Genomic DNA, 24,759 nt, shown 5'->3' with positions numbered 1-24,759 from the left:
AAAGTGTGCCAAAGGAAAGGTGAAGGTGAAGAGTGAGGGAAGACAAGGGGAAAAGAAAGAAGAAAAAGAAGGAGAAAGGAAAGAGTGAGAGAGAAAATTGGAACACTAAGATGTCAAGAAAAAGAGAGAGTGGGGTTGGAATATATCTAGAGAACAGGCACCACAAAGTTGGGGCAACAATTGGGTCCAACATGGCTTACAAAATACATAGAAAATAGCATACCTTTATTTAGAAAAATGTCTCTAAAAATTCAAAATATTTATAAAAATATTTTAAAAAATTGTTGTTTCCCTCTAGGCATGCACTATGGCAAAAAGAGTCCTAAATGGCCATGGTGGGAACCAAAAGGGCAACAATAGGCGGTCCAGAGATGAACACAATGACACCAGGAATATTAAGGATCTAAGAAACAGGCAAGGTCGACATAGTCATTAAGACCCAAGGCTCCCATAGCATTTGTGCGCAAAATCCAATGTGCTTCCTGTCTGAGTAAAAGTTTCCTCCTATCTCCGCCCCTACGTGGGGCATTGCAAACATCAATGCAGGCAAAGGAAAGAAGATTGGGGTTGCTATGGTAAGCTGTGGACATATGCTCAACGATCCGTGGACAACCTTTATTTTTAGGAAGGAGGCAAATGTGTTCCAAAATACGTTCTTTGGCCATCCTGGTTGTCTTGCCAATGTAAAAACGTTGGCATGGACACCATATGGCATATACGACAAACTTAGTTCTACATGTAGCAAAAAAAGGAACATTGCACTGTACAGGGCCCAACTGAAAAGATCTACCAGTCTTCATTAGGGGACAGGCTTTACAAAAGCCACAACGATGGTTCCCTGTGGAGGCAATATCACTCACCCAGGTGCGCTGTGGAGTTTCGCGAAAATCGCTGTGCACCAGAAGATCACCAATAGTGGGTGCCCTCTTGAAAGATACAAGTGGTTGAGATGGTAAGATATCTTTCAATATTGGATCTTCCAATAGAAGGGACCAGTTCTTACTGAAGGTCCACTTAATTTAGTTAGCCATAGGGGAGAATTCAAATGAGAATACTCCCGGACCTTTTGAAGGTTTGTTTCGTTCCTTTCTTTTGACTAACTTAGACCTGTCTCTATCGGTTGCTTTTCTAATAGCTGCATTGAGACTGTTTTCATTGTACCCTCGGGCAAGGAGTCTTAATTTGAGCTCTTCTGCTTGTTTGATAAAATCCTCCAATTTGGTATTGTTTCTGCGTAAACGCAGAAACTGGTCAAAAGGGAGGGATTCTGTAACATGTTTGGGATGATAACTATTACAGTGTAGGATGGTATTGGAAGCAGTGGGCTTACGATAACCCTTTGTTCCAACACCATCCTGTGTGACAACCAATTCAAGATCGAGGAAGCAGATATTCTTCTCTGACCACTCCATGTTAAACTGCATATTAACTTCGTTCTGATTAACCACTTCCCGACCGCCTAACGCACAGAGGCGGCCGGGAAGTGAAGCCCTGAAGGACCGGCTCACCCACAGAGGCGGCGGTCCTTCTAAGGGCATGGGCGGAGCGATCGCGTCATCCGTGACGCGATCCTCCGCCCGGGATCGTTACATGGGCATTTTGTCTCCGCTCGCCGGCCACTTAGCAGAGCCGGCGAGCGGAGGAATCAGCAGAACGAGCCAATCAGGGAGTATAAGGCACTTTGTTAGGTAAACAAAGTGCCTTATACGTGCTTCCTCCTCGCCTCGTGGTCTCATTGTTGCAGAGACCACCAGCGAGGAGGAACCACTTTGTGAGTATCCAGCACACATTGTTTTTTTTTGCTCAGAGTCCCTGATCTCCCACCCCAGCCTTCATACCCCCCCCTGATCACCCCAGCAGACCCCTGCCAGCACCCTTGCACCCCTGCAAAACCCCCACCCCCCCCACCTGCCACTAACTAGCGACGCTGCCCTTTAGTTTAGGTCCCTAACTGCCACCTAATCACCCCTGATCCCCCCCCCTACCTTTAGATCACCCCCAGACCCCATCCCAGACTACCCCCCTGTATACTGTATACATCTGTATACAGCTACCTTATCCCCTGATCCTCCTCTGATCCCCCTCTGATCACCTGTCTATCACCTGTCCATCACCCCTTAGCACCCCCACCCATCAGAGCAGACCCTAACTGCCCCGCGGGGGTAACCGATCACCTGCCCAGGCCCTCGATTGCCCTCATACCCCCCTTCTGATTACATCCCCTGCTCTTTGTTTACATCTGTCCTCCCCAGCGATCACTAACTGATCTGCGATCAGTAACCCCCTGTGTCTGCCTCTCATCAGATCAGGACTCAGTCTGCCCCGTGCAGGCTCCTGATCAACCCCCCACCCCCTCAAATCGCCCTCAGACCCCCCCCCTAATCACCGTCCAAGTGCATTGTATTTGACTGTGCTGCGCTTGTATTCGATTGTGCTGCGCTTGTATTCGATTGTGCTGTAATTGTATTTGATTGTCCCGTGATCGGCTTCGATTGCCCCGTGATTGTTTGATTGCCTGAGACCCCACTTCCCACCACACCCAACCCCACCCTCCCCCCCACCACACCCAACCCCACCCTCCCCCCCCCCCCCCCCACCACCTTCCGAGTGCATCAGATTTGCTTGTGCTGTGATTGGAGTCGATTGTGCTGTAATTGTATTTGATTGTCCCGTGATCGACTTCGATTGCCCCGTGATTGTTTGATTGCCTGAGACCCCACTTCCCGCCACACCCAATCCCACCCTCCCCCCATCACCTTCCGAGTGCATCAGATTTGCTTGTGCTGCGCTTGTATTCGATTGTGCTGTAATTGTATTTGATTGTCCCGTGATCGGCTTCGATTGCCCCGTGATTGTTTGATTGCCTGAGACCCCACTTCCCACCACACCCAACCCCACCCTCCCCCCCCCCCCACCACCTTCCGAGTGCATCAGATTTGCTTGTGCTGTGATTGGAGTCGATTGTGCTATAATTGTATTTGATTGTCCCGTGATCGACTTCGATTGCCCCGTGATTGTTTGATTGCCTGAGACCCCACTTCCCGCCACACCCAATCCCACCCTCCCCCCATCACCTTCCGAGTGCATCAGATTTGATTGTGCTGTGATTGGATTCGATTGTGCTGTAATTGTATTTGATTGTCCCGTGATTGTTTGATTGCCTCTGAGACCCCACTTCCCACCAACCCCAATACCTCTCAAATACTCCCTTTTTGCTAGGTAGGTGCTCTTTTTTTCTGGGTAGTCTCGGAGGAAACCCCCATAAATTTAGTAATCCACAATGGCAAGAAGGGGGCTTTCCGATGACGAGGTATACAGGTACATGGACCAGTCGGATGAGTTCTTTTGGGAAGAATCATCCGTCGAATCTTCCGGGTCCGAATTTGAACCTGTAGAAAGCAGTGGTTCCTTGACCGAAAGTGATGACGAGGCTATGGTCCCGGCTAGAGCCAGGCGTACCAGACCCCAAGTCGTTAGACCGCAGGTGGCGCAGGATCTGCCTCAAGGGCAGCAGGGTGGTGCTAGCGCTGATGATAGTTTTCTTGGTGAGGCAGGCACCAGCAGCGCAGCATCTCCTAGACTTAGTGCCAGTGCTTCCGTAGACCCTGGCGAAGTGGTGAGCGTCAGCATGGAAGTTGAAACTGGTACGGTGGCAAGTGCAGTAGTACCCCCATCGCAGCCACCAATAAGAAGACGGGCCCGTAGTACCCATAGACTCCCAGAGGTGCTGGCACAACCAGATTGGCAATCCCCTGATTCCGCCGCACCCGTAGTGCCCCCTTTCACCGCCCAGTCTGGAGTCCAGGTGGCGACAGCTCATCTAGGAACGGCCCTAGACTTTTTGCAGCTGTTCATCACCCAGGTTCTCCTGGACTTAATTGTGGTTGAGACCAACCGTAAAGCCACACAATTCATCACCGAGCACCCGGAGAGCATGTATGCCCAGCCTTTCGGGTGGAAACCAGTCCAAGTTTCCGACATTAAAATCTTTTTGGCCCTTATCCTTCACTTGGGACTAATGAAACAGAATGTACTGCGGTCGTATTGGTCTACGAACCCAGTAAATCATGTTCCCTTGTACCCTGCTGCCATGTCCAGGACACGATTTGAGTCCATCCTGCGCTTCCTGCACTTCAACGACGACAAAACCTGTCATGAAAAGGGCCACCCTGCTTATGACCGGCTCCACAAAATTCGGCCCCTCATAGACCACCTGTCATCAACATTTGCAGATGCTTATATCCCTGAACAGAACATCTGCGTAGACGAGTCCCTCTTACGCTTTACCGGGCGCCTTGGCATCAAACAGTACATCCCAAGCAAGCGCGCCCGGTATGGGGTGAAACTGTATAAGCTCTGTGAAAGGGCCACAGGCTATACATGTCGTTTTAGGGTCTATGAGGGAAAAGACTCAAAATTGGAGCCGGTCGGATGCCCTGACTACCTGGGGAGCAGTGGAAAGGTTGTGTGGGACTTGGTGTCACCCTTGTTCCAGAAGGGGTACCATCTTTTTGTGGACAATTATTACACAAGTGTGGCCCTCTTTCAGCACTTAAAGTTAGAAGGAATCCGATGCTGTGGCACTGCGCGGCCTAGTCGCCAGGGCTTCCCCCAACGGCTCGTTACCACCAGACTACAACGGGGGCAGAGGGCCGCCTTGCGTACTGAAGACCTGCTCGCGGTGAAATGGAGGGACAAGAGGGACGTTTACTTTCTGTCCACCATTCACACAGACACGACAGTCCAAATTCAACGGGCAACTAAGGTCATTGAAAAGCCCCTTGTCGTCCACGAATATAATGTCAACATGGGAGGGGTGGACTTCAATGACCAGAGGTTAGCGCCCTATTTAATTTCCCGGAAAACAAGACGCTGGTATAAGAAAGTGTCTTTTTATCTGATTCAATTGGCAGTTTACAACAGCTTTGTTCTCTACAGTAAGGCTGGGAGAACTGGATCTTTCCTTCAATTTCAGGAACAGATCGTTCTGGACATCCTGTATCCAGGAGGTGCCAGGCCCCCCCCCAGATGCAACTAGCCGACTGCATGGAAGGCATTACGCCTATCAGCTTCCGTGTGCCCCAGGTCAACGCATCCGAAGAAAACGTTGCCGTGTCTGCAGCAGGGCTGGAACAAGGACTGACACCGTTTATTATTGTCCCCGCTGTCCTGACCAGCCTGGCCTATGTGTAGGGCCGTGTTTTGAGAGGTACCACGAGCAGGTACACTATTAGAACCTAGGGAACTCCAGACACAGGAGTAGGCACACACTCAGTGGTCTTTCGCACATTGTCGCAGGGAGAGGAGAGATAAGCTTGAAAACCAAACGGGTAAGCATAAAAGTGGCAAGAAGGATCGGTTTCCATGCTTGATATTGCTGATCTGTCCTGGGTTGGCGATATAAGACGGCATGTTTGAATTTCCCTTGAGTGTGGACACCCCCGGTTTATATGTGATTTGGGCCTATGATGATGCTTTAATGCCACACAGAGTCATCTCTATTGGCAGGCATATTGCTGTATCCTACAGGCATAATGCTGTATACTAAAGTTCTGAGGCCCAGTCACATAAGTTGGTGGCTCACCCTGAGTGCAGGGTGGCACGGGGTGTCTCTCTCCTGAGGTTATCACTGCCATTGATGTGGAGGAAGATCTGCCATTGATGTGGAGCAAGGTATGTTTGCCGTTCATTTTTCCTTTCAGCCCAGAGTGCATTACCCGTATACCCAATATAAGGAGTATAGCAGAAACGCCTAATACTGGCCATACATGTAATGATTGCAGAGACCCTAAAATGCCAGGACAGACTTCACAAATGACCCCATTTTGGAAAGAGGACACCCTAAAGTATTATGTGAGGTGCACGGTGAGTTCATAAAAGATTTTAGTTTTTGTCACAAGTTAGCAGAATTTTTTTTTAATTTTTTTTTCTAACAAAGTGTCATTTTCCGTTTACTTGTGACAAAAAATAAGATTTTCAATGACCTCACCATAACCCTCATGGAATACCTTGTTGTGTATTCTTTCCAAAATGGGGTCATTTGTGGGGTTTGTTAACTGTCCTGGCAAGTGGGCGGGGTGCTAAATTGTGAGCACCCCTGTAAAGCCTAAAGGTACTCATTGGACTCTGGGCCCCTTAGCGCAGTTAGGGTGCAAAAAAGTGCCACACATGTGGTATCGCCGTACTCGGGAGAAGTAGTACAATGTGTTTTGGGGTGTATTTTTACACATACCCATGCTGGGTGGGAGAAATACCTCTGTAAATGGCAATCTTTTGATTTTTTTACACACAATTGTCCATTTACAGAGGTATTTCTCCCACCCAGCATGGGTATGTGTAAAAATACACCCCAAAACACATTGTACTACTTCTCCCGAGTACGGCAATAGCACATGTGTGGCACTTTTTTGCACCCTAACTGCGCTAAAGGGCCCAAAGTCCAATGAGTACCTTTAGGATTTCACAGGTCATTTTGCGGAATTTGATTTCCAGACTACTCCTCACGGTTTAGGGCCCCTAAAATGCCAGGGCAGTATAGGAACCCCACAAATGACCCCATTTTAGAAAGAAGACACCCCAAGGTGTTCCGTTAGGAGTATGGTGAGTTCATAGAAGATTTTATTTTTTGTCACAAGTTAGCGGAAAATGACACTTTGTGAAAAAAACAATTAAAATCAATTTCCGCTAACTTGTGACAAAAAAATAAAAACTTCTATGAACTCACCATACTCCTAACGGAATACCTTGGGGTGTCTTCTTTCTAAAATGGGGTCATTTGTGGGGTTCCTATACTGCCCTGGCATTTTAGGGGCCCTAAACCGTGAGGAGTAGTCTGGAAATCAAATTCCGCAAAATGACCTGTGAAATCCTAAAGGTACTCATTGGACTTTGGGCCCTTTAGCGCAGTTAGGGTGCAAAAAAGTGCCACACATGCGGTATTGCCGTACTCGGGAGAAGTAGTACAATGTGTTTTGGGGTGTATTTTTACACATACCCATGCTGGGTGGGAGAAATACCTCTGTAAATGGACAATTGTGTGTAAAAAAATCAAAAGATTGCCATTTACAGAGGTATTTCTCCCACCCAGCATGGGTATGTGTAAAAATACACCCCAAAACACATTGTACTACTTCTCCCGAGTACGGCGATACCACATGTGTGGCACTTTTTTGCACCCTAACTGCGCTAAAGGGCCCAAAGTCCAATGAGTACCTTTAGGATTTCACAGGTCATTTTGCGGAATTTGATTTCCAGACTACTCCTCACGGTTTAGGGCCCCTAAAATGCCAGGGCAGTATAGGAACCCCACAAATGACCCCATTTTAGAAAGAAGACACCCCAAGGTGTTCCGTTAGGAGTATGGTGAGTTCATAGAAGATTTTATTTTTTGTCACAAGTTAGCGGAAAATGACACTTTGTGAAAAAAAACAATTAAAATCAATTTCCGCTAACTTGTGACAAAAAAATAAAAATTTCTATGAACTCACCATACTCCTAACGGAATACCTTGGGGTGTCTTCTTTCTAAAATGGGGTCATTTGTGGGGTTCCTATACTGCCCTGGCATTTTAGGGGCCCTAAACCGTGAGGAGTAGTCTGGAAATCAAATTCCGCAAAATGACCTGTGAAATCCTAAAAGTACTCATTGGACTTTGGGCCCTTTAGCGCAGTTAGGGTGCAAAAAAGTGTCACACATAGTGGTATTGCCGTACTCGGGAGAAGTAGTACAATGTGTTTTGGGGTGTATTTTTACACATACCCATGCTGGGTGGGAGAAATACCTCTGTAAATGGCAATCTTTTGATTTTTTTACACACAATTGTCCATTTACAGAGGTATTTCTCCCACCCAGCATGGGTATGTGTAAAAATACACCCCAAAACACATTGTACTACTTCTCCCGAGTACGGCAATAGCACATGTGTGGCACTTTTTTGCACCCTAACTGCGCTAAAGGGCCCAAAGTCCAATGAGTACCTTTAGGATTTCACAGGTCATTTTGCGGAATTTGATTTCCAGACTACTCCTCACGGTTTAGGGCCCCTAAAATGCCAGGGCAGTATAGGAACCCCACAAATGACCCCATTTTAGAAAGAAGACACCCCAAGGTGTTCCGTTAGGAGTATGGTGAGTTCATAGAAGATTTTATTTTTTGTCACAAGTTAGCGGAAAATGACACTTTGTGAAAAAAACAATTAAAATCAATTTCCGCTAACTTGTGACAAAAAAATAAAAACTTCTATGAACTCACCATACTCCTAACGGAATACCTTGGGGTGTCTTCTTTCTAAAATGGGGTCATTTGTGGGGTTCCTATACTGCCCTGGCATTTTAGGGGCCCTAAACCGTGAGGAGTAGTCTGGAAATCAAATTCCGCAAAATGACCTGTGAAATCCTAAAGGTACTCATTGGACTTTGGGCCCTTTAGCGCAGTTAGGGTGCAAAAAAGTGCCACACATGCGGTATTGCCGTACTCGGGAGAAGTAGTACAATGTGTTTTGGGGTGTATTTTTACACATACCCATGCTGGGTGGGAGAAATACCTCTGTAAATGGACAATTGTGTGTAAAAAAATCAAAAGATTGCCATTTACAGAGGTATTTCTCCCACCCAGCATGGGTATGTGTAAAAATACACCCCAAAACACATTGTACTACTTCTCCCGAGTACGGCGATACCACATGTGTGGCACTTTTTTGCACCCTAACTGCGCTAAAGGGCCCAAAGTCCAATGAGTACCTTTAGGATTTCACAGGTCATTTTGCGGAATTTGATTTCCAGACTACTCCTCACGGTTTAGGGCCCCTAAAATGCCAGGGCAGTATAGGAACCCCACAAATGACCCCATTTTAGAAAGAAGACACCCCAAGGTGTTCCGTTAGGAGTATGGTGAGTTCATAGAAGATTTTATTTTTTGTCACAAGTTAGCGGAAAATGACACTTTGTGAAAAAAAACAATTAAAATCAATTTCCGCTAACTTGTGACAAAAAAATAAAAATTTCTATGAACTCACCATACTCCTAACGGAATACCTTGGGGTGTCTTCTTTCTAAAATGGGGTCATTTGTGGGGTTCCTATACTGCCCTGGCATTTTAGGGGCCCTAAACCGTGAGGAGTAGTCTGGAAATCAAATTCCGCAAAATGACCTGTGAAATCCTAAAAGTACTCATTGGACTTTGGGCCCTTTAGCGCAGTTAGGGTGCAAAAAAGTGTCACACATGTGGTATTGCCGTACTCGGGAGAAGTAGTACAATGTGTTTTGGGGTGTATTTTTACACATACCCATGCTGGGTGGGAGAAATACCTCTGTAAATGACAATCTTTTGATTTTTTTACACACAATTGTATATTTACAGAGTTATTTCTCCCACCCAGCATGGGTATGTGTAAAAATACACCCCAAAACACATTGTACTACTTCTCCCGAGTACGGCGATACCACATGTGTGGCACTTTTTTGCACCCTAACTGCGCTAAAGGGCCCAAAGTCCAATGAGCACCTTTAGGATTTCACAGGTCATTTTGCGGAATTTCGTTTCCAGACTACTCCTCACGGTTTAGGGCCCCTAAAATGCCAGGACAGTATAGGAACCCCACAAATGACCCCATTTTAGAAAGAAGACACCCCAAGGTATTCCGTTAGGAGTATGGTGAGTTCATAGAAGATTTTATTTTTTGTCACAAGTTAGTGGAAAATGACACTTTGTGAAAAAAAACAATAAAAATCAATTTTCCGCTAACTTTTGACAAAAAAAAAATCTTCTATGAACTCACCATACTCCTAACGGAATACCTTGGGGTGTCTTCTTTCTAAAATGGGGTCATTTGTGGGGTTCCTATACTGCCCTGGCATTTTAGGGGCCCTAAACCGTGAGGAGTAGTCTTGAAACGAAATTTCTCAAAATGACCTGTGAAATCCTAAAGGTACTCATTGGACTTTGGGCCCTTTAGCGCAGTTAGGGTGCAAAAAAGTGCCACACATGTGGTATCGCCGTACTCAGGAGAAGTAGTATAATGTGTTTTGTGGTGTATTTTTACACATATCCATGCTGAGTGGGAGAAATATCTCTGTAAATGGACAATTGTGTGTAAAAAAAATTAACAAATTGTCATTTACAGAGATATTTCTCCCACCCAGCATGGGTATGTGTAAAAATACACCCCAAAACACATTATACTACTTCTCCTGAGTACGGCAATACCACATGTGTGGCACTTTTTTGCAGCCTAACTGCGCTAAGGGGTCCAAAGTCCAATGAGCACCTTTAGGCTTTACAGGGGTGCTTACAATTTTGCACCCCCCAAAATGTCAGGACAGTAAACACACCCCACAAATGACCCCATTTTGGAAAGTAGACCCTTCAAGGTATTCAGAGAGGGGTATGGTGAGTCTGTGGCAGATTTCATTTTTTTTGGGTGCAAGTTAGAAGAAATGGAAACTTTTTTTTTTTTTTTTCTCACAAAGTGTCATTTTCCGCTTACTTGTGACAAAAAATAATATCTTCTATGAACTCACTATGCCTCTCAGTGAATACTTTGGGATGTCTTCTTTCCAAAATGGGGTCATTTGGGGGGTATTTATACTATCCTGGAATTCTAGCCCCTCATGAAACATGACAGGGGGTCAGAAAAGTCATAGATGCTTGAAAATGGGAAAATTCACTTTTTGCACCATAGTTTGTAAACGCCATAACTTTTACCCAAACCAATAAATATACGCTGAATGGGTTTTTTTTTATCAAAAACATGTTTGTCCACATTTTTCGCGCTGCATGTATACAGAAATTTTACTTTATTTGAAAACTGTCAGCACAGAAAGTTAAAAAAATCAATTTTTTGCCAAAATTCATGTCTTTTTTGCTGAATATAATAAAAAGTAAAAATCGCAGGAGCAATTAAATAGCACCAAAAGAAAGCTTTATTAGTGACAAGAAAAGGAGCCAAAATTCATTTAGGTGGTAGGTTGTATGAGCGAGCAATAAACCGTGAAAGCTGCAGTGGTCTGAATGGAAAAAAAGTGGCCGGTCCTTAAGGGGTAGAAAGCCCTAGGTCCTCAAGTGGTTAAGATAGTCCAAAAAGCACTGAAGGAGTGGGGCACCCACTGACCAAAAAGCCAGGACTTTGTCCACATACCTGGACCACATCCTCAAAGCTGAACGGAAGGGATTATTATCAGAATGTATGTAAATTTCTTCCCAAGCACCTAGAAAGAGGTTGGCGTACGTGCAAGCAACCGGGGTCCCCATTGCAGTGCCCGACACCTGCTGGTACCAAGTATCCCCGAATAAGAATGCATTGTGTGTGAGAACGAATTGTAGACACTCGCAAATGAAGGCATTGTAGGAGTCGTCTTTATTCTCCCTATCCAAAAACATTCTCACAGCACCAATACCATCAGGGTGTGGAATCCTATTATAAAGGCTTGTAACATCAATGGTTACCAGCAGGTCGTCTCTACACCACAATGAGGACCCAAGACCCCCCAAGACATCAATAGTGTCACTGAGATGTGACGGAATGTGTGTCAATAATGGGCGAAGGATATGGTCCAGGTACCTGGAGAGTCCCTCCGTGACCGACCCCAGGCCCGACACAATGGGCCGGCCCGGAGGGTCGGTCAGGGATTTGTGAATCTTTGGTAAACAATACCATACAGGTTTAACCGGAAAGGAAGGCAGAAGGTTATTAGCCAAAGTGGATGTTAGGAAGCCATTGTCTACCCCTCTACGAAGGAGAGACCTCAAGGCAGAATGATAACTAGCCGTGGGGTCTCCCCTGAGGGGTCTATAAGTTGTAGTATCCAACAGTTGTCTAAGGGCTTCCATCTTATATTTTTCAGTTGAAAGGAGTACAATGGATCCTCCTTTATCCACCTTTCGAACAGTCAAGTCTGGACGACTTTTCAGCCACTGTAGAGCTCTGCTTTCTGTAGGAGAAAGATTAGGGACTGCTTTGGGATAAATCAAGGCTTTAACCTCGCTGTCTACCTGTTTCTCAAAAAGGTCAATACAAGAACCAGTTTGTGTAGGAAAGGGCATGGTGGACTTGCATGGTTTGAAACTGGTGTTATCAGACTGTGGTACATCAACCAAAGCTGATTCCACCAAAAGCTCATTCAGAGCTGTAATTTCTCCAAGTTCCTTGTCATTCCATGACCCTTCTGGGCTAAAATCTAGAGTACCTACAAAAGATTGATCAAGTTTTTGTGGACCTAACAGGGACAAAGTTTCTTCTATTTTCTTCTCCCCAAAGTGATGCTGGATATTAAGTTTTCTGATTCCTTTATACAGATCTACTTTAAATTGTGAATAATTAAATTGTTGAACCAAAGAAAAGTTCAGCCCTTTATTAAGGAGACTCTCTACTCCCTACGGCAGTTCCACAGTGGTCAAGTTCACCAAACTTGTTTTAATGTTGAAGGCATTGTGGCTAGTAGATTTTCCTCTCTTTGCCCTTCCCTTTCGGTTTGTCCTCCCAAGTGACTCTTGTCTCTTGTTCCTTCTTCTCCCTCGCCTGATGCGCCGCCTAAAGGGGCATCAGTCGGGTTAGCAGGGGCTGGCTTTCTAGGGTTGCGTTTTGGACGTGGTTTGGGTTTTGGAGTATCCTCCTCACTTGAGTCGGAATCAGTAGTCCAATATCCCTTGGGCTTTCTAGGTGTAGATGGTTTGCCTCTTGGCTTGGAACCTGGAAGCTGTGCCCAGGCAAAAATTCTCCCAAATTTGTAATCCTCCTTGTCCCAAAGAAATTTGTGTAACTTCCGTGCTTTGATGTTATCTTGCACTGATGCCAATTTTTTGTCAAATTTGTCGACTGTTTTTAAATTGCTCCTCCGTCACCAATTTCTTATATTCCGATTTGCTCTCAGAAATGGCACTCGTGAGTAAGTCTAGTTCAATTTTGCTTCTGTTTAATACAATTTCCTGTAACCGAGCTGAGTGTTCCAAAATTCCTGCTTCCAGGTTTCCACGAACTTAGGGTCCTGCCTGTATTCAGATGGTTCCTAGTATCTTCTGAACCCTCTGGCCACCAATTGCTCTCCCTTGCACCTCTCTAAAGTGGTGACTGTCCAAAAGACTCCCATTTCTCTTTCACATAATCTCCCCAAATTTTGTTCCAACACCTTGGCGCCCACAGAGCAGTTCGAACCGCTAGATCCACCGGTATTGGTAAAGAAAACTGGTGAGATCAGACCTCCCTGCTGTAACGTGATCACCATGTACAGTTGTCAACTGGTCAGCGATGTCTAAATCTTCAGGAGGGCTATCCTCCCCAGAGGCAGACATAACCGGTGCTCAATGCCAAAAAGCAAAAAAGAATTGGTACAAATTGTTGTGGGAGAGCTGGCAGGCACACGGGTAAACGCTGCAGGTGGCAAGCAAAAACAACACCCGATTAACTATGTGCTCACGACAGATACTAGATCATTTGCAGAAGACAAGAGAGCAGAAAAGTCTGGCACTATAGTTTAATGATAGGCAAAGTGACACAAACAAATCCTCTTGATATAACATCAATAAGTGCTAGAGATTTCTAGAAGTGTCCAAAGCTGTACCTGGGTGTTGGTGGGAGGTAGCGGGTTTGGGCGCCAGTAAGGTGCACGGCCTAATGACCGTTTCGCATAGGCTTCCGCCAAGCTTCTTCTGAGGTAAGTGCACAGTGTGTTAGAACACTGGCGGAATCAAATGCGCGTCTATCGTATGACGCGCATCCGGTCCGCCAAGGAAGACCCGCCCCCATGTGCGCGCCGGCCCAAAGGAGTCCAATGTCCAGGAAACGCTTGGTGGAACAGCCCGGTCGCGTGAGGGCTATAAAGGTATGCTATTTTCTATGTATTTTGTAAGCCATGTTGGATCCAATTGGTGCCCCAACTTTGTGGTGCCTGTTCTCTAGATATATTCCAACCCCACTCTCTCTTTTTCTTGACATCTTAGTGTTCCAATTTTCTCTCTCACTCTTTCCTTTCTCCTTCTTTTTCTTCTTTCTTTTCCCCTTGTCTTCCCTCACTCTTCACCTTCACCTTTCCTTTGGCACACTTTATCATCCCGCCTCCTTTTGACACTTTGGCAGTAGTTTGTTCCCCTTTTTTCCGTTTTAGTGGCAGTCATGGTGCTAATAAGCACGGACACGTGAGCTTTGCTCCGTGTCCAATTTCTTGACTAGAGGATAGACATGGGTTTAAGCATTTGATGCCTTTCTTATATGGCATCTGTTGCAATGTGCCCTTGTATGCGCCATTATATATTGTATGTTCATCCTGCAAGTATTTTTGCGCAGCGTGGCTTGTGGTCATGCCATGCAGTTTTGTTTACTGCGGGCGTGACTTTCTAGTAGCCATGGCAACCATCCTCCATCTCCACTATTCGCTGGTGGGCGTGCTGTCGCGGACTGCTGTGCAATGACGTCACCTCGTACGCATGCACGCGGCCCTCCACCAAGCGTTTCCTGGACATTGGACTCCTTTGGGCCGGCGCGCACATGGGGGCGGGTCTTCCTTGGCAGACCGGATGCGCGTCATACGATAGACGCGCATTTAATTCCGCCAGTGTTCTAACACACTGTGCACTTACCTCGGAAGAAGCTTGGCGTAAGCCTATGCGAAACGGTCGTTAGGCCGTGCACCTTACTGGCGCCCACACACGCTACCTCCCACCAACTCCCAGGTACAGCTTTGGACACTTCTAGAAATCTCTAGCACTTATTGATGTTATATCAAGAGGATTTGTTTGTGTCACTTTGCCTATCATTAAACTATAGTGCCAGACTTTTCTGCTCTCTTGTCTTCTGTAAATGATCTAGTATCTGTCGTGAGCACATAGTTTATCGGGTGTTTTTGCTTGCCACCTGCAGCGTTTACCCGTGTGCCTGCCAGCTCTCCCACAACAATTTATCACATGATCAGGTATAGTGTCTGTATTATTGGTGATACTGCAGATCACCTAATAATCAGACGTCTGAGTTGCAGCACCCAACCGTTACAGGTGATAGGCTGCACAACTGAAGGGGCATAGGGAGGACCTGTCCTGCCTCTGGAACTAGGTAAATTATGAAGCTCCACTGTGACTGCTCTGCAAGATCTGGGAGGGGGGTTTGTGAGCTGCACACATGAAGGGGACAGTGCACTAAAACCAATTTGTTTTTTTAACCACTCCACAGGTGCGGCGAGGAGCAGCATGCAGAATTTCACTGGGGCCTATCAAATTTAAAGGGAACACAAGGTGAGACCGATATGGAGGCTGCCATATTTATTTCCTTGTAAACAATGCCAGTTGCCTGGCAGTCCTGTTGATCTTCTGGCATATGTCATGTCTGAGTCAAAACCCTGGAACAAGCATAGGGCTAATCCAGAAAAACCTGAGTCCGCTGAGTCAGAGTACCTGATCTTCATATGCTTGTTCAGGGTCTATGGCTAAAAGTATTAAAAACACAGGATCAGCAGGGCTGGCAGGCAACTGTGAATGTTTAAAAGGATATAAATATGGCCATATCACTCTTATCTCCAGTTCTCTTTAAGCCCTGATTTATCAGTATGTTTTTTAGGAAACACAAATGCCCAAAGAAATCAAATGCAAACATGAAGGACATACAAACACCACAATGATAGTGTTAAAGAGAACCCGAGGTGGCTTTGTATAACGTTAGTGGGGCACAGAGGCTGGTTGGGCACACTAACACCAGCCTCTGTTGCCCCATGGTGTGTGTCAAAGACCCCCCTGCTCGCCGCTATACCCCCGCAATGCTGGCGACACGCAGCGTGTCGCCAGCACAATGTTTACCCTAGCGCTGTCTGTCATCGCCGCTCCGCCGCCTCCTCCGCATCGCCGCTACCCGCCCTCGTCCCTTCCCTCACGCTGATTGGAGGGAAGGGACGAGGGCGGGTAGCGGCGATGCGGAGGAGGCGGGGGAGCGGCGCTGACAGACAGCGCTAGAGTAAACATTGTGCTGGCGACGCGCTGCGTGTCGCCAGCACTGCGGGAAGGATAGCGGCGAGCAGGGGGGTCTTTGACACACACCATGGGGCAACAGAGGCTGGTGTTAGTGTGCCCAACCAGCCTCTGTGCCCCACTAACGTTATACAAAGCCACCTCGGGTTCTCTTTAAGCCTCATCTACACGATCCGATTCTTTATACGATTCTATTAACGATCCGATTAAATCCAACATGTCCGATCGGGATTCGATTTGATTCAATTCGATTTGCCATTGTTTTGCAATGGCAAATCGAATTTAATTGAATCGAATCCCGATCGGACATGTTGGATTCAATCGGATCGTAAATAGAATCGTATTCGAATCGTATAAAGAATCGCATCGTGTAGATTGGGTTTAAGATTAGAGCCTGCAATCTCTGATAGAGGTCTGGGAACTGCCACACATTGCCAAATTAAAATTTTTGCCATGTGTTACACTTGAACTGTTCTCCAAGATATATTCAGAGATTTGTGAATGTTTTTGTATGCATTCCCTGATTTGTCAATTACTTTCACTTAGTTGCTTGGAGTGTCCATGGAGGAAATTATGCCATGATATGAACTCACCCAATACATTTGCATTTATACCACAGGCCTTAACTATACACAAGGGGCCTCTAGTCAAGCTATGTGACTTTGGAAAGCAGGTGGCCATGGCAGTAATGCTTTAGGAGAGCCATATTAAAGAGTTTGGATATGTGCTGTAAAGGTGCCCATACACTCGTCAGATTGGCAGCAGATACATAAGAAATGCATCTGATGATCTATCTGGTGCGTTTTTAGAACATTTTTTACCAGGACAGAATTCCAATAGATTTCAGTTTAAAATCTATTGAAATTCGATCTGATGGTATTTTTTTGCCATCAGATTTCCATTAAGGCCAATGCAAACTGATAAGCAATCTCATCAGATCGACCTAAATTTTCCACCCTGCCAGTTCGATGGAAATCGGCCATCGATCGGTCGATTGGCCAACCGAGTTGCAATCGATCGATCGGGATCGATCGGTCGGCCAGAAAATCGGCTGAGTGTATGGGCCCCTTAAGTAGTCAGCCTTTTGGAGTTTTTTTTAAAGGAGAGCTTTCACATTAACATAAGTAGAACATTTCTGTTCAGCACTGTAAATAGAAAAAAAGCTCAGCGATTCAGCATTCCATGACAAATAAAAAATGGTAAAAAGCAATGAACATGTTGTGCAGGTATTGTATTTTGGGGAATATGTTGTTATGTTTACATTTTCAACCCAATACTAAAAAACACAGCAATGAACTGCAGAATACAATCCACATGCCTACAGTGCCAAGTCATCGCTCTCCTCTCTCTCTCTCTCAGCCATCACATGATACTGAGGACTACCAATGAGGGTCTGACAGATCGTGAGAGTCTGGAAAGACAGGAACTAAACTCATTATCTTCTCTAAAGGACAACTGAAGCGAGAGAGAAATAGAAGCTGCCATATTTATTTCCTTTTAAGCAATACCAGTTGCCTGGCCATCCTGCTGATCCCCTGCCTCTAATACTTTTAGTCACAGACCCTGAACAAGCATGAAGCAGATCAGGTGTTTCTGACATTATTGTCAGATCTCACAAGATTAGCTGCATGCTCAGCGGATCGTTCAGAAACAGCCTTATCAGTTAAAAATATGCTGAACTTGTGGCTGCCTAAGCTTCATTCGGCGTAGTCTTAACAACAGCTGCTCCGGAGCATGAGACGCAATAGTGCGTCCCTGCCGGCACAGTTCCATCCGTTATGATTGGCTCCTGACATCCAGATCACAGTGAGCATATCACAGTGATCGGAAAGTGAATAAAGAAAAAACAAAGCCTCTGGTCCTGAAAGGGGTCAGAGGCTGCGGTCTGCATGAAGTTAAAGGTCGGACACTCAGAATCTACTCACTGTCAGTGAATGAGTCTAGTGATTAACTGACGATAACATGATACAATAAACTTGGCCTCACACATGTCACAGCTTGGCTCTACCTCGTAAGAGGCTACAAATCACAGCCAATGAGACAAACCAAAAAAAAAACCAACATTGGAGGCTGTATCTCACCCACACAGGACATAATGCATAAGGCTGAGAGGCCTAAGCAACACTGCAAACAAAGGAGCGCAAGTTCTCTTCAGTTGTTCCTATGCTGTTAGAGGGTGTGTGTCTTACAAATACACTGGAAGAACCATGGGGTATAATCTCTAAACTGCAATAAGCAGAATAACATGCGTAAAGTTTTACCATATGATGAGAACAGCACAATGCAACTACAATATATGCAATGCATTACACTCTACTCATGGTGTGGTAAGACATATGCACGTTACTCTGCTTACTGCAGTTTAGTAAATATACCCTCATGTCGGATGTACTTTGTAAGTAAACTATTATTATTACAGATTATGCATTACTGACTGTTGGTTCATTGTTTAGTTCTCACTGATTTATATGAAACGTGATGTTTTATTTGTGACAGTTAAATCTCATTTCACCCCCTTCCCCTTTTCAGGATATGAGATACAGAGGTTTCCCAACATCTATGCTGTTGGAGCCAATCCCATATTTTACATTGTGAAACCTATTGCTCTCTAACCATATTGCATATTTTATAGGTGTAATTTCCCAATTTGTCTGCAGAGATTCTGAATTTCCCCATGAATGAAAGATAATGCTTCACTGTCAGGAACCAATCACATTCCCATAATAAAGGGTAATATACAGCGAGGCGGTGTTCCAATTGAAACCATCTCGCCTGTTTTCCTCCTACTTCAATATAAACGTAAACATTGTGAGTGATTTACTTAGGGATTTTTCAGCAAAGAACACTGACAAGAAGCTGTGTTGATTTCAAACATTCAATTACGTGTCAAGAAGTTTCTGCTTTATCCAAATCCCCTACTATGATTAAGAGCTGGGAGTGAATAGAGCTTGGCTCCACTACTGATCTCCTAGCAAATCACCCACATAGTACTGTATGTGTGAAGATAAACCACAGATGGAACTGCTTTGTATATTTGATTGCATAAAAAATGCAATGCAAGATTTTTTTTACAGGTGCTGTAAGTAAAGTCTGCTTCTTCCCTCCTGCTGCAGAACCCTAATCTGGAGTCTCTTCTTTCCCAGTGACTAGCAATATTTATCTGTAGCCTGCAGGGTTTGTGTGTGACTCCTCCGAGAGCTGTCCCTGGTGCTGATATTCAGCAACCTGCCATTAGGGCTTGTCTTATTTCTCATGGTAGATTTCTACATTATCTGTTTCATATACATTAGCCAGCAGAATCAGACAACTGCCAGATTCCCGTTGCCCAGTCACATGCCAGACTGATACATACACCATATAAGCAAAGGACAATGATTGCTATGGGGATTACTATTATTATTATTTTTTATATGATGTAGATCTATCAGATTTCAGTCACACCTTTTCTATGCATTCCACTCAAAGTATAAAAGTGGAGGGTCAAAATAAATAAGTATAGATGAAGTAAAGGCATGGTCACTGCAGACAATTAATCCTGTGGAGGATGAGTTCCTTTTTTAAAATCCCCTATATATGATTGCATGCTTTTACTGAATGTCCCCTTTAGTAGAAAGAAGGAATGTGTTCATCAGAAATATATACTAAGCCATAAATACCAGGTTGGCAGTCTTTGGCCGTGCCATATCACATGGACTGGCACAGGTAAAACAAAGATATTTGTGGATTTAAAGTGTAGCTAAGACAAAGGAAAAAAACTTTTAGACATATTTGGGGATTCCTCCGCCCGGTAATTCAGCGCATATGCAGTCCGACCGTGCATGCTCCCACATCGCGCTCCCACGACCAGGAGCATTCTATACCTGCACAGTAGTACTTCACAGACCTGGCCGTGCATGCGCAGTAAGCACCCTACTCCCCAAGTTACCGGGCCAGATTGTGGAGGCTGCAGACAGCCGAGGAGGATGGCAAGAATCTAATCAGCATGAAGGGGGCTGGAGGAATTCCCAGGTATGTATGAAACATTTTTATTCCCTTATCTCAGGTTCACTTTAATCATAAGCCTTGCCATAAGAGGGTGTAGTAATTTTGATGTTATCTTAAAGGACACCTGAAGTGAAAGGGATATGGAGGCCGCCATATTTATTTCCTTTTAAGCAATACCAGTTGCCTGGCAGTCCTGCTGATCCTTTGCCTCCAATACTTTTAGCCATAGACCCTGAAAAAGCAAGCAGGAGATCAGGTGTTTCTGAATTTGTTGTCATATCTGATAAGATGAGTTGCAGGCTTGTTTCAGGTGTTATTCAGGCACTGCTGCAGCCAAATAGACCAGCAGGGCTGCTAGGCAACTGGTACTGTTTAAAAATAAATAAATATTGCAGCCTCTATATTATTCTCACTTCAGGTTGCCTTTAAATAGTAACTTGCATATGTAAAGAGCCACACAGAATTAGTTATATGCTAACATACATAAGTCACTATTCCCTTGCACTATTTGTAAACTGTTCAAGTACCACCGGATGCTTCCAGTACATCTTCCTACTAAGGAACCAGTCACAGAAGAGAAGGCCTCAGCACAATTTACAGCTCTGCCTTGGAGGCTTCTGGGAAAATATCATTGATTCTACAAGAGTACTCTCAGTCACTTTAGGACACCTTCACTTAAAGGGACACTTAAGTCAAACAAAAAAAATGAGTTTTACTCACCTAGGGCTTCCAATAGCCCCCTGCAGCTGTCCGGTGCCCTCGCCGTCTCCCTCCGATCCTCCTGGCCCTGCCAGCAGCCACTTCCTGTTTCGGTGACAGGAGCTGACAGGCTGGGGACGCGAGTGATTCTTCGCGTTCCCAGACACATTAGCACCCTCTATGCTGCTATATGGTATATGATATATGCTATAGCATCATAGATGGCGCTATTGTGGCCAGGAACACGAAGAATCACTCGCGTCCCCAGCCTGTCAGCTCCTGTCACAGAAACAGGAAGTGGCTGCCGACGGGGCCAGGAGGATCGGAGGGAGATGGCGAGGGCACCGGACAGCTGCAGCGGGCTATTGGAAGCCCCAGGTGAGTAAAACTCATTTTTTTTTTGACTTAAGTGTCCCTTTAATACTGAATTGGAGGCACATTTTGTATTGAGAAAATACCACATGCATTATAAAATGTATGTATGTGTTAAAGTGTGACAGATATCTTATAATTGTGGTGAAACATTAGAATTATGGTATGTAAGGTAATCTTTCTGGTCACTGGAGAGGGAAATGGCCATCAAGTTCACAAAGGTCATGGTGTGAGTCACAGCGACAGACTGAATTTGTTATACAGTCAATACATTTTCAGTAGATTTTTTTTTTTTTTTTTACTAGGAAGGATAAATATGCAGCCCTCTCAGAGATATCACTACAGTCACTAGACTAATTTATTCCATAGAGTTCCCACTAACAGCACAGCTTCAGGCAAGTTACCACAGCTGTCAATAAGTCATGGTGTCATTACTTGCCATTTATATAAGCATTTCATTTCATGTGGACACTGGAAACACCTCCCAAAAGAACTATAACGTGACAAATGAACACAGCCAATCCTAGCATGCTAGAGGCCGCTGTCAAGACTGGCCTCCCTCCACAGTAGCTGTGAAGGATAAAACCAGTCTCAGAACTTTTTTTCTAAGCAGAAGCCTAGTTCCTCCACCTACAATGGACAGATTTCCAAGTTACCACTGTGAAAGTATAAACAAACATTTATATTGTATTTCTTAGTTGTCTAAAGTTCATCTTTAAAACTAATTTCCAAGCCTAATTCAAAATGATCATCAAATACCTTAATTATCACAGTGCTCAAATGTTAAATTTGTTGTGTTTAAAAGGATTCTGCAGCTAAAAAGAGTACAGGAGTCTGTTTTCAGGCTCTGTGGCTGCAACAGCTGCTTGAATTGCCTGGTCTCCACAGTTCAGACTGCAGGGGGTGGGGCACAGACTAAATTGCTCTTAGAAGATTTCAGCCTATAGCATAGACAGTCTGTGGTGCTGGAAGCAGCAAGTACCTGGGCTCCTGGCACAGTATTTTACAATTGACTTATTTGACATCAGCTACTAAAAGAGCTTACAAGCAGACATAAACAAGTTCTACAACTGAGTTTCTAAACAGACCAGGGGGAAAGTCATTTCTGTCTGCAGTGTGGCCAAAAGTATTGGTGGCAATCTAGAAATATTATGAGACCTAAAGGGTTAAACTGCATTACACATGCTACATCTTCCTCAGCAAAGTATCTGTGTGTTATGATTCCAGGCAACAATCAATTCAAGTGTCGCTGCACAATCCACACCAGCCCAATAGTTGCTTCCAACACATCCAGTGCTTGTAATTCATCTTAGGCCATGTTCACAGTGGTGCGTTGTAACCGCCAATTTGTAACGCAGCTTACTGCACTGCAATGCACCACCTATGCGATGTTCACACTGTGGCGGGTGATTTGCAGTATAATGGGCTGCGGTATGGCACTAATTGCGCGTGTCAATGGTAAAAAGTGAAGTATATTTTTAATTGACTGTATGCTTCCCTGTACCAGATGCAAGGCACGGATAATGTATGGTGCCACTGCCCAATCCACTGCAGTGCTTTCCTTCTGTCACAGAGAAAGTAACACAATGGCCACTGTCAATGTAGCCTAACCCTCACCATAGAACAGCATGGTCTAAAGTACAATTCACCCTAAAACTCTCACCCACAGCATTCATAAATGATTGATCTAAACAACAGTAACTCAGCATCTGTAGGCTTCTTGAGCTTTCAGAACAAGGATGTGCTTTGAGAGTAACAGTGTAACCATCATATGAAAACTGTCTAATCATCCAGCAGTATAAATGACATTTGTTTTCAGAAATGCTGTTTCTGATTTTAAGGTAAATTTGGACAAGTAACTGCGTGTCTGATTACTTCCTCATATTCTTTCTAGAAAAGCAATAATAACACATTTCAGGATCAGCATACTGGACATGTGTGGCAGAGCAATATATAAAGGAAACATACAGGTGGGCATTGTGACTATAGGTGAGATAGGCTTGGTGTATGTATGAAATCAGAGCGTTGTGTGAACATCTATGTTACAAGCTGTCAAGAAAAAAACTACAAATGTACATTTCATAAAGTTGAGTAAAATGCAGTGGATTTTGCTGTGGCTTTGGGCTGCTGTTAGTGTGAAAGGAAGTGGTACTAGTCTAGAATGGTAGGTGTGGGACATCATGCCTTACAGCAGAAAATGTGAGAATGCAGAAATACAAGCTGCACACACATTCTGGACAATTTGGCTGGGGATGCAGAATACCCCCATATTATCTCTGCTATGAGCACATCATACAGATGGACTGCTCCTCATGGCACCATCTCATGAGACATCTATGGCATGCCTTCTGCAGTCAGCATGCTGGACAGCGGCAGAGGCAGGCCAGGAGAGACAAGCCCATGGCTGATGGTTCTATGATGTCGCTAGTGGTGATGTCAGTGGCAGCATGTGACAGTTACCTGCTCGGGCCCCTGGAAGCAGATCTTGCAGGCTGGGGGGCTCGGGGTGTCACCGCTCTCCACACTCTCCGAGTCGGTGCCGCTGGGGTGACTGGATGCTCCGGCACACACCGGGGCTGCCTGCTGCTCCTTCTCCTCCGGCTCCTGCGTGTCATCCCCCGGCTCGTCCTCTGGCTTGTCACCCCCCCTCTCCTCCTGCATCCCGCCCGCTGTCCTCTGCTCCGTCCGTGCAGGAGATGGGTAATGTGTGTGCACAGGGGGGTCACCGTGTGTCCGGCTCCATCACTGGAGGAGGCTGCAAATCATCTGAGGAGGAGGAGGAGGAGACTGACTGCTGACACTCCACATTGCACTAATAACAACACTCCTTCCCTATAATGTGCTAATCATCCATACATATCAATGCTGCTGCAAGTCTGGAGCATCCCCATCCTGTGTGTACACGTGTGTGTGCCTGCCTGCCCGTGTGTGTCTGTACACTCATATATGTCTGTATGATTATCACTCACTCTACACATACATGTATGTGTGCTCCTCTATAACCCCAAAATGTAGTCGTTTCACCTGTCCCTATTCGGGTCAACCCGCCGGTCTTCTGTGTGCTGCGGCGCCCTCTGCTGGCAGATCAGGGAGGGGTTGTTTTAACCGTCCGTGGTGCGTATAGCACACGCCGTGTGCAGCGGCTGCCTGCAGGTCAGTGGAGGCCAGTTAGCAGCCTCCCACCAGTTATTCAAATAATTTGAATAATACTGTATTTGTGTTGTCAATATTATTTCTTGACAGTTGAAAAAAAGGATCCAGTACGTGAAATATTTTCCCCCCAACAAGCCTCTGCTTGCACAGCAATATACAAATATTTGATTATTGTGGCTCCAGGGACATGGAAATGACCACTCAGGAATAGTTTGAGGCCTGATGCTGCACAGATGCATCGCTAGCCTTCAGGCTACCAATGCGTTCTGTTGCTATGGAGGGGGGGCAGAGCGATAGTGGCGCACAATAGAGGGGCTTCCACCTTTAGGCTACATTCACAGTGGAACATTGCAGAGCTGCGTTATAAAGTCTTATAATGCAGTTTACTTCACTGCAATGATAAGCCTATGGGACGTTCACAGTGTGACGTTAGTATCACATTGTTACGTGTAGCGTTATGGTAACACACTACTGCAGTGCGTTACCTCTAATCGCACACGTTACCGGGTACAGGAAAGCATACTTTTCATTGCCTGTATGCTTTACTGTACCTACTGTATGCGACGGTAACACAGCATTAATGTACGTTACCAACCTTTTTTGCGTTGT

At 45.2% G+C, this 24,759-nt stretch overlaps 1 protein-coding gene across 1 annotated transcript in view; it reads right to left on the bottom strand.

Moving 5' to 3' along the window:
• MARCHF11 (membrane associated ring-CH-type finger 11) overlaps positions 1 to 24,110 on the bottom strand; it is a 91,912-nt gene extending 67,802 nt beyond the window's left edge. Inside the window, exons 1-2 of the mRNA XM_068234586.1 lie at positions 24,022 to 24,110; positions 23,458 to 23,763 (exon numbers count right to left, since the gene is read on the bottom strand). Coding sequence (XP_068090687.1) covers positions 23,458 to 23,658 — 201 coding nt within the window. The 5' untranslated portion in view covers positions 23,659 to 23,763; positions 24,022 to 24,110. The remainder of the gene's footprint in view (positions 1 to 23,457; positions 23,764 to 24,021) is intronic.
• Between the last annotated feature and the right edge of the window lie 649 nt (positions 24,111 to 24,759).

This window comes from Hyperolius riggenbachi, chromosome 5 (assembly GCF_040937935.1).
Source record: "Hyperolius riggenbachi isolate aHypRig1 chromosome 5, aHypRig1.pri, whole genome shotgun sequence".
NCBI lineage: Eukaryota > Metazoa > Chordata > Amphibia > Anura > Hyperoliidae > Hyperolius > Hyperolius riggenbachi.
The sequence above is the reverse complement of the archived record's forward strand: the minus strand, read 5'-3'. Positions and strand labels throughout refer to the sequence as shown.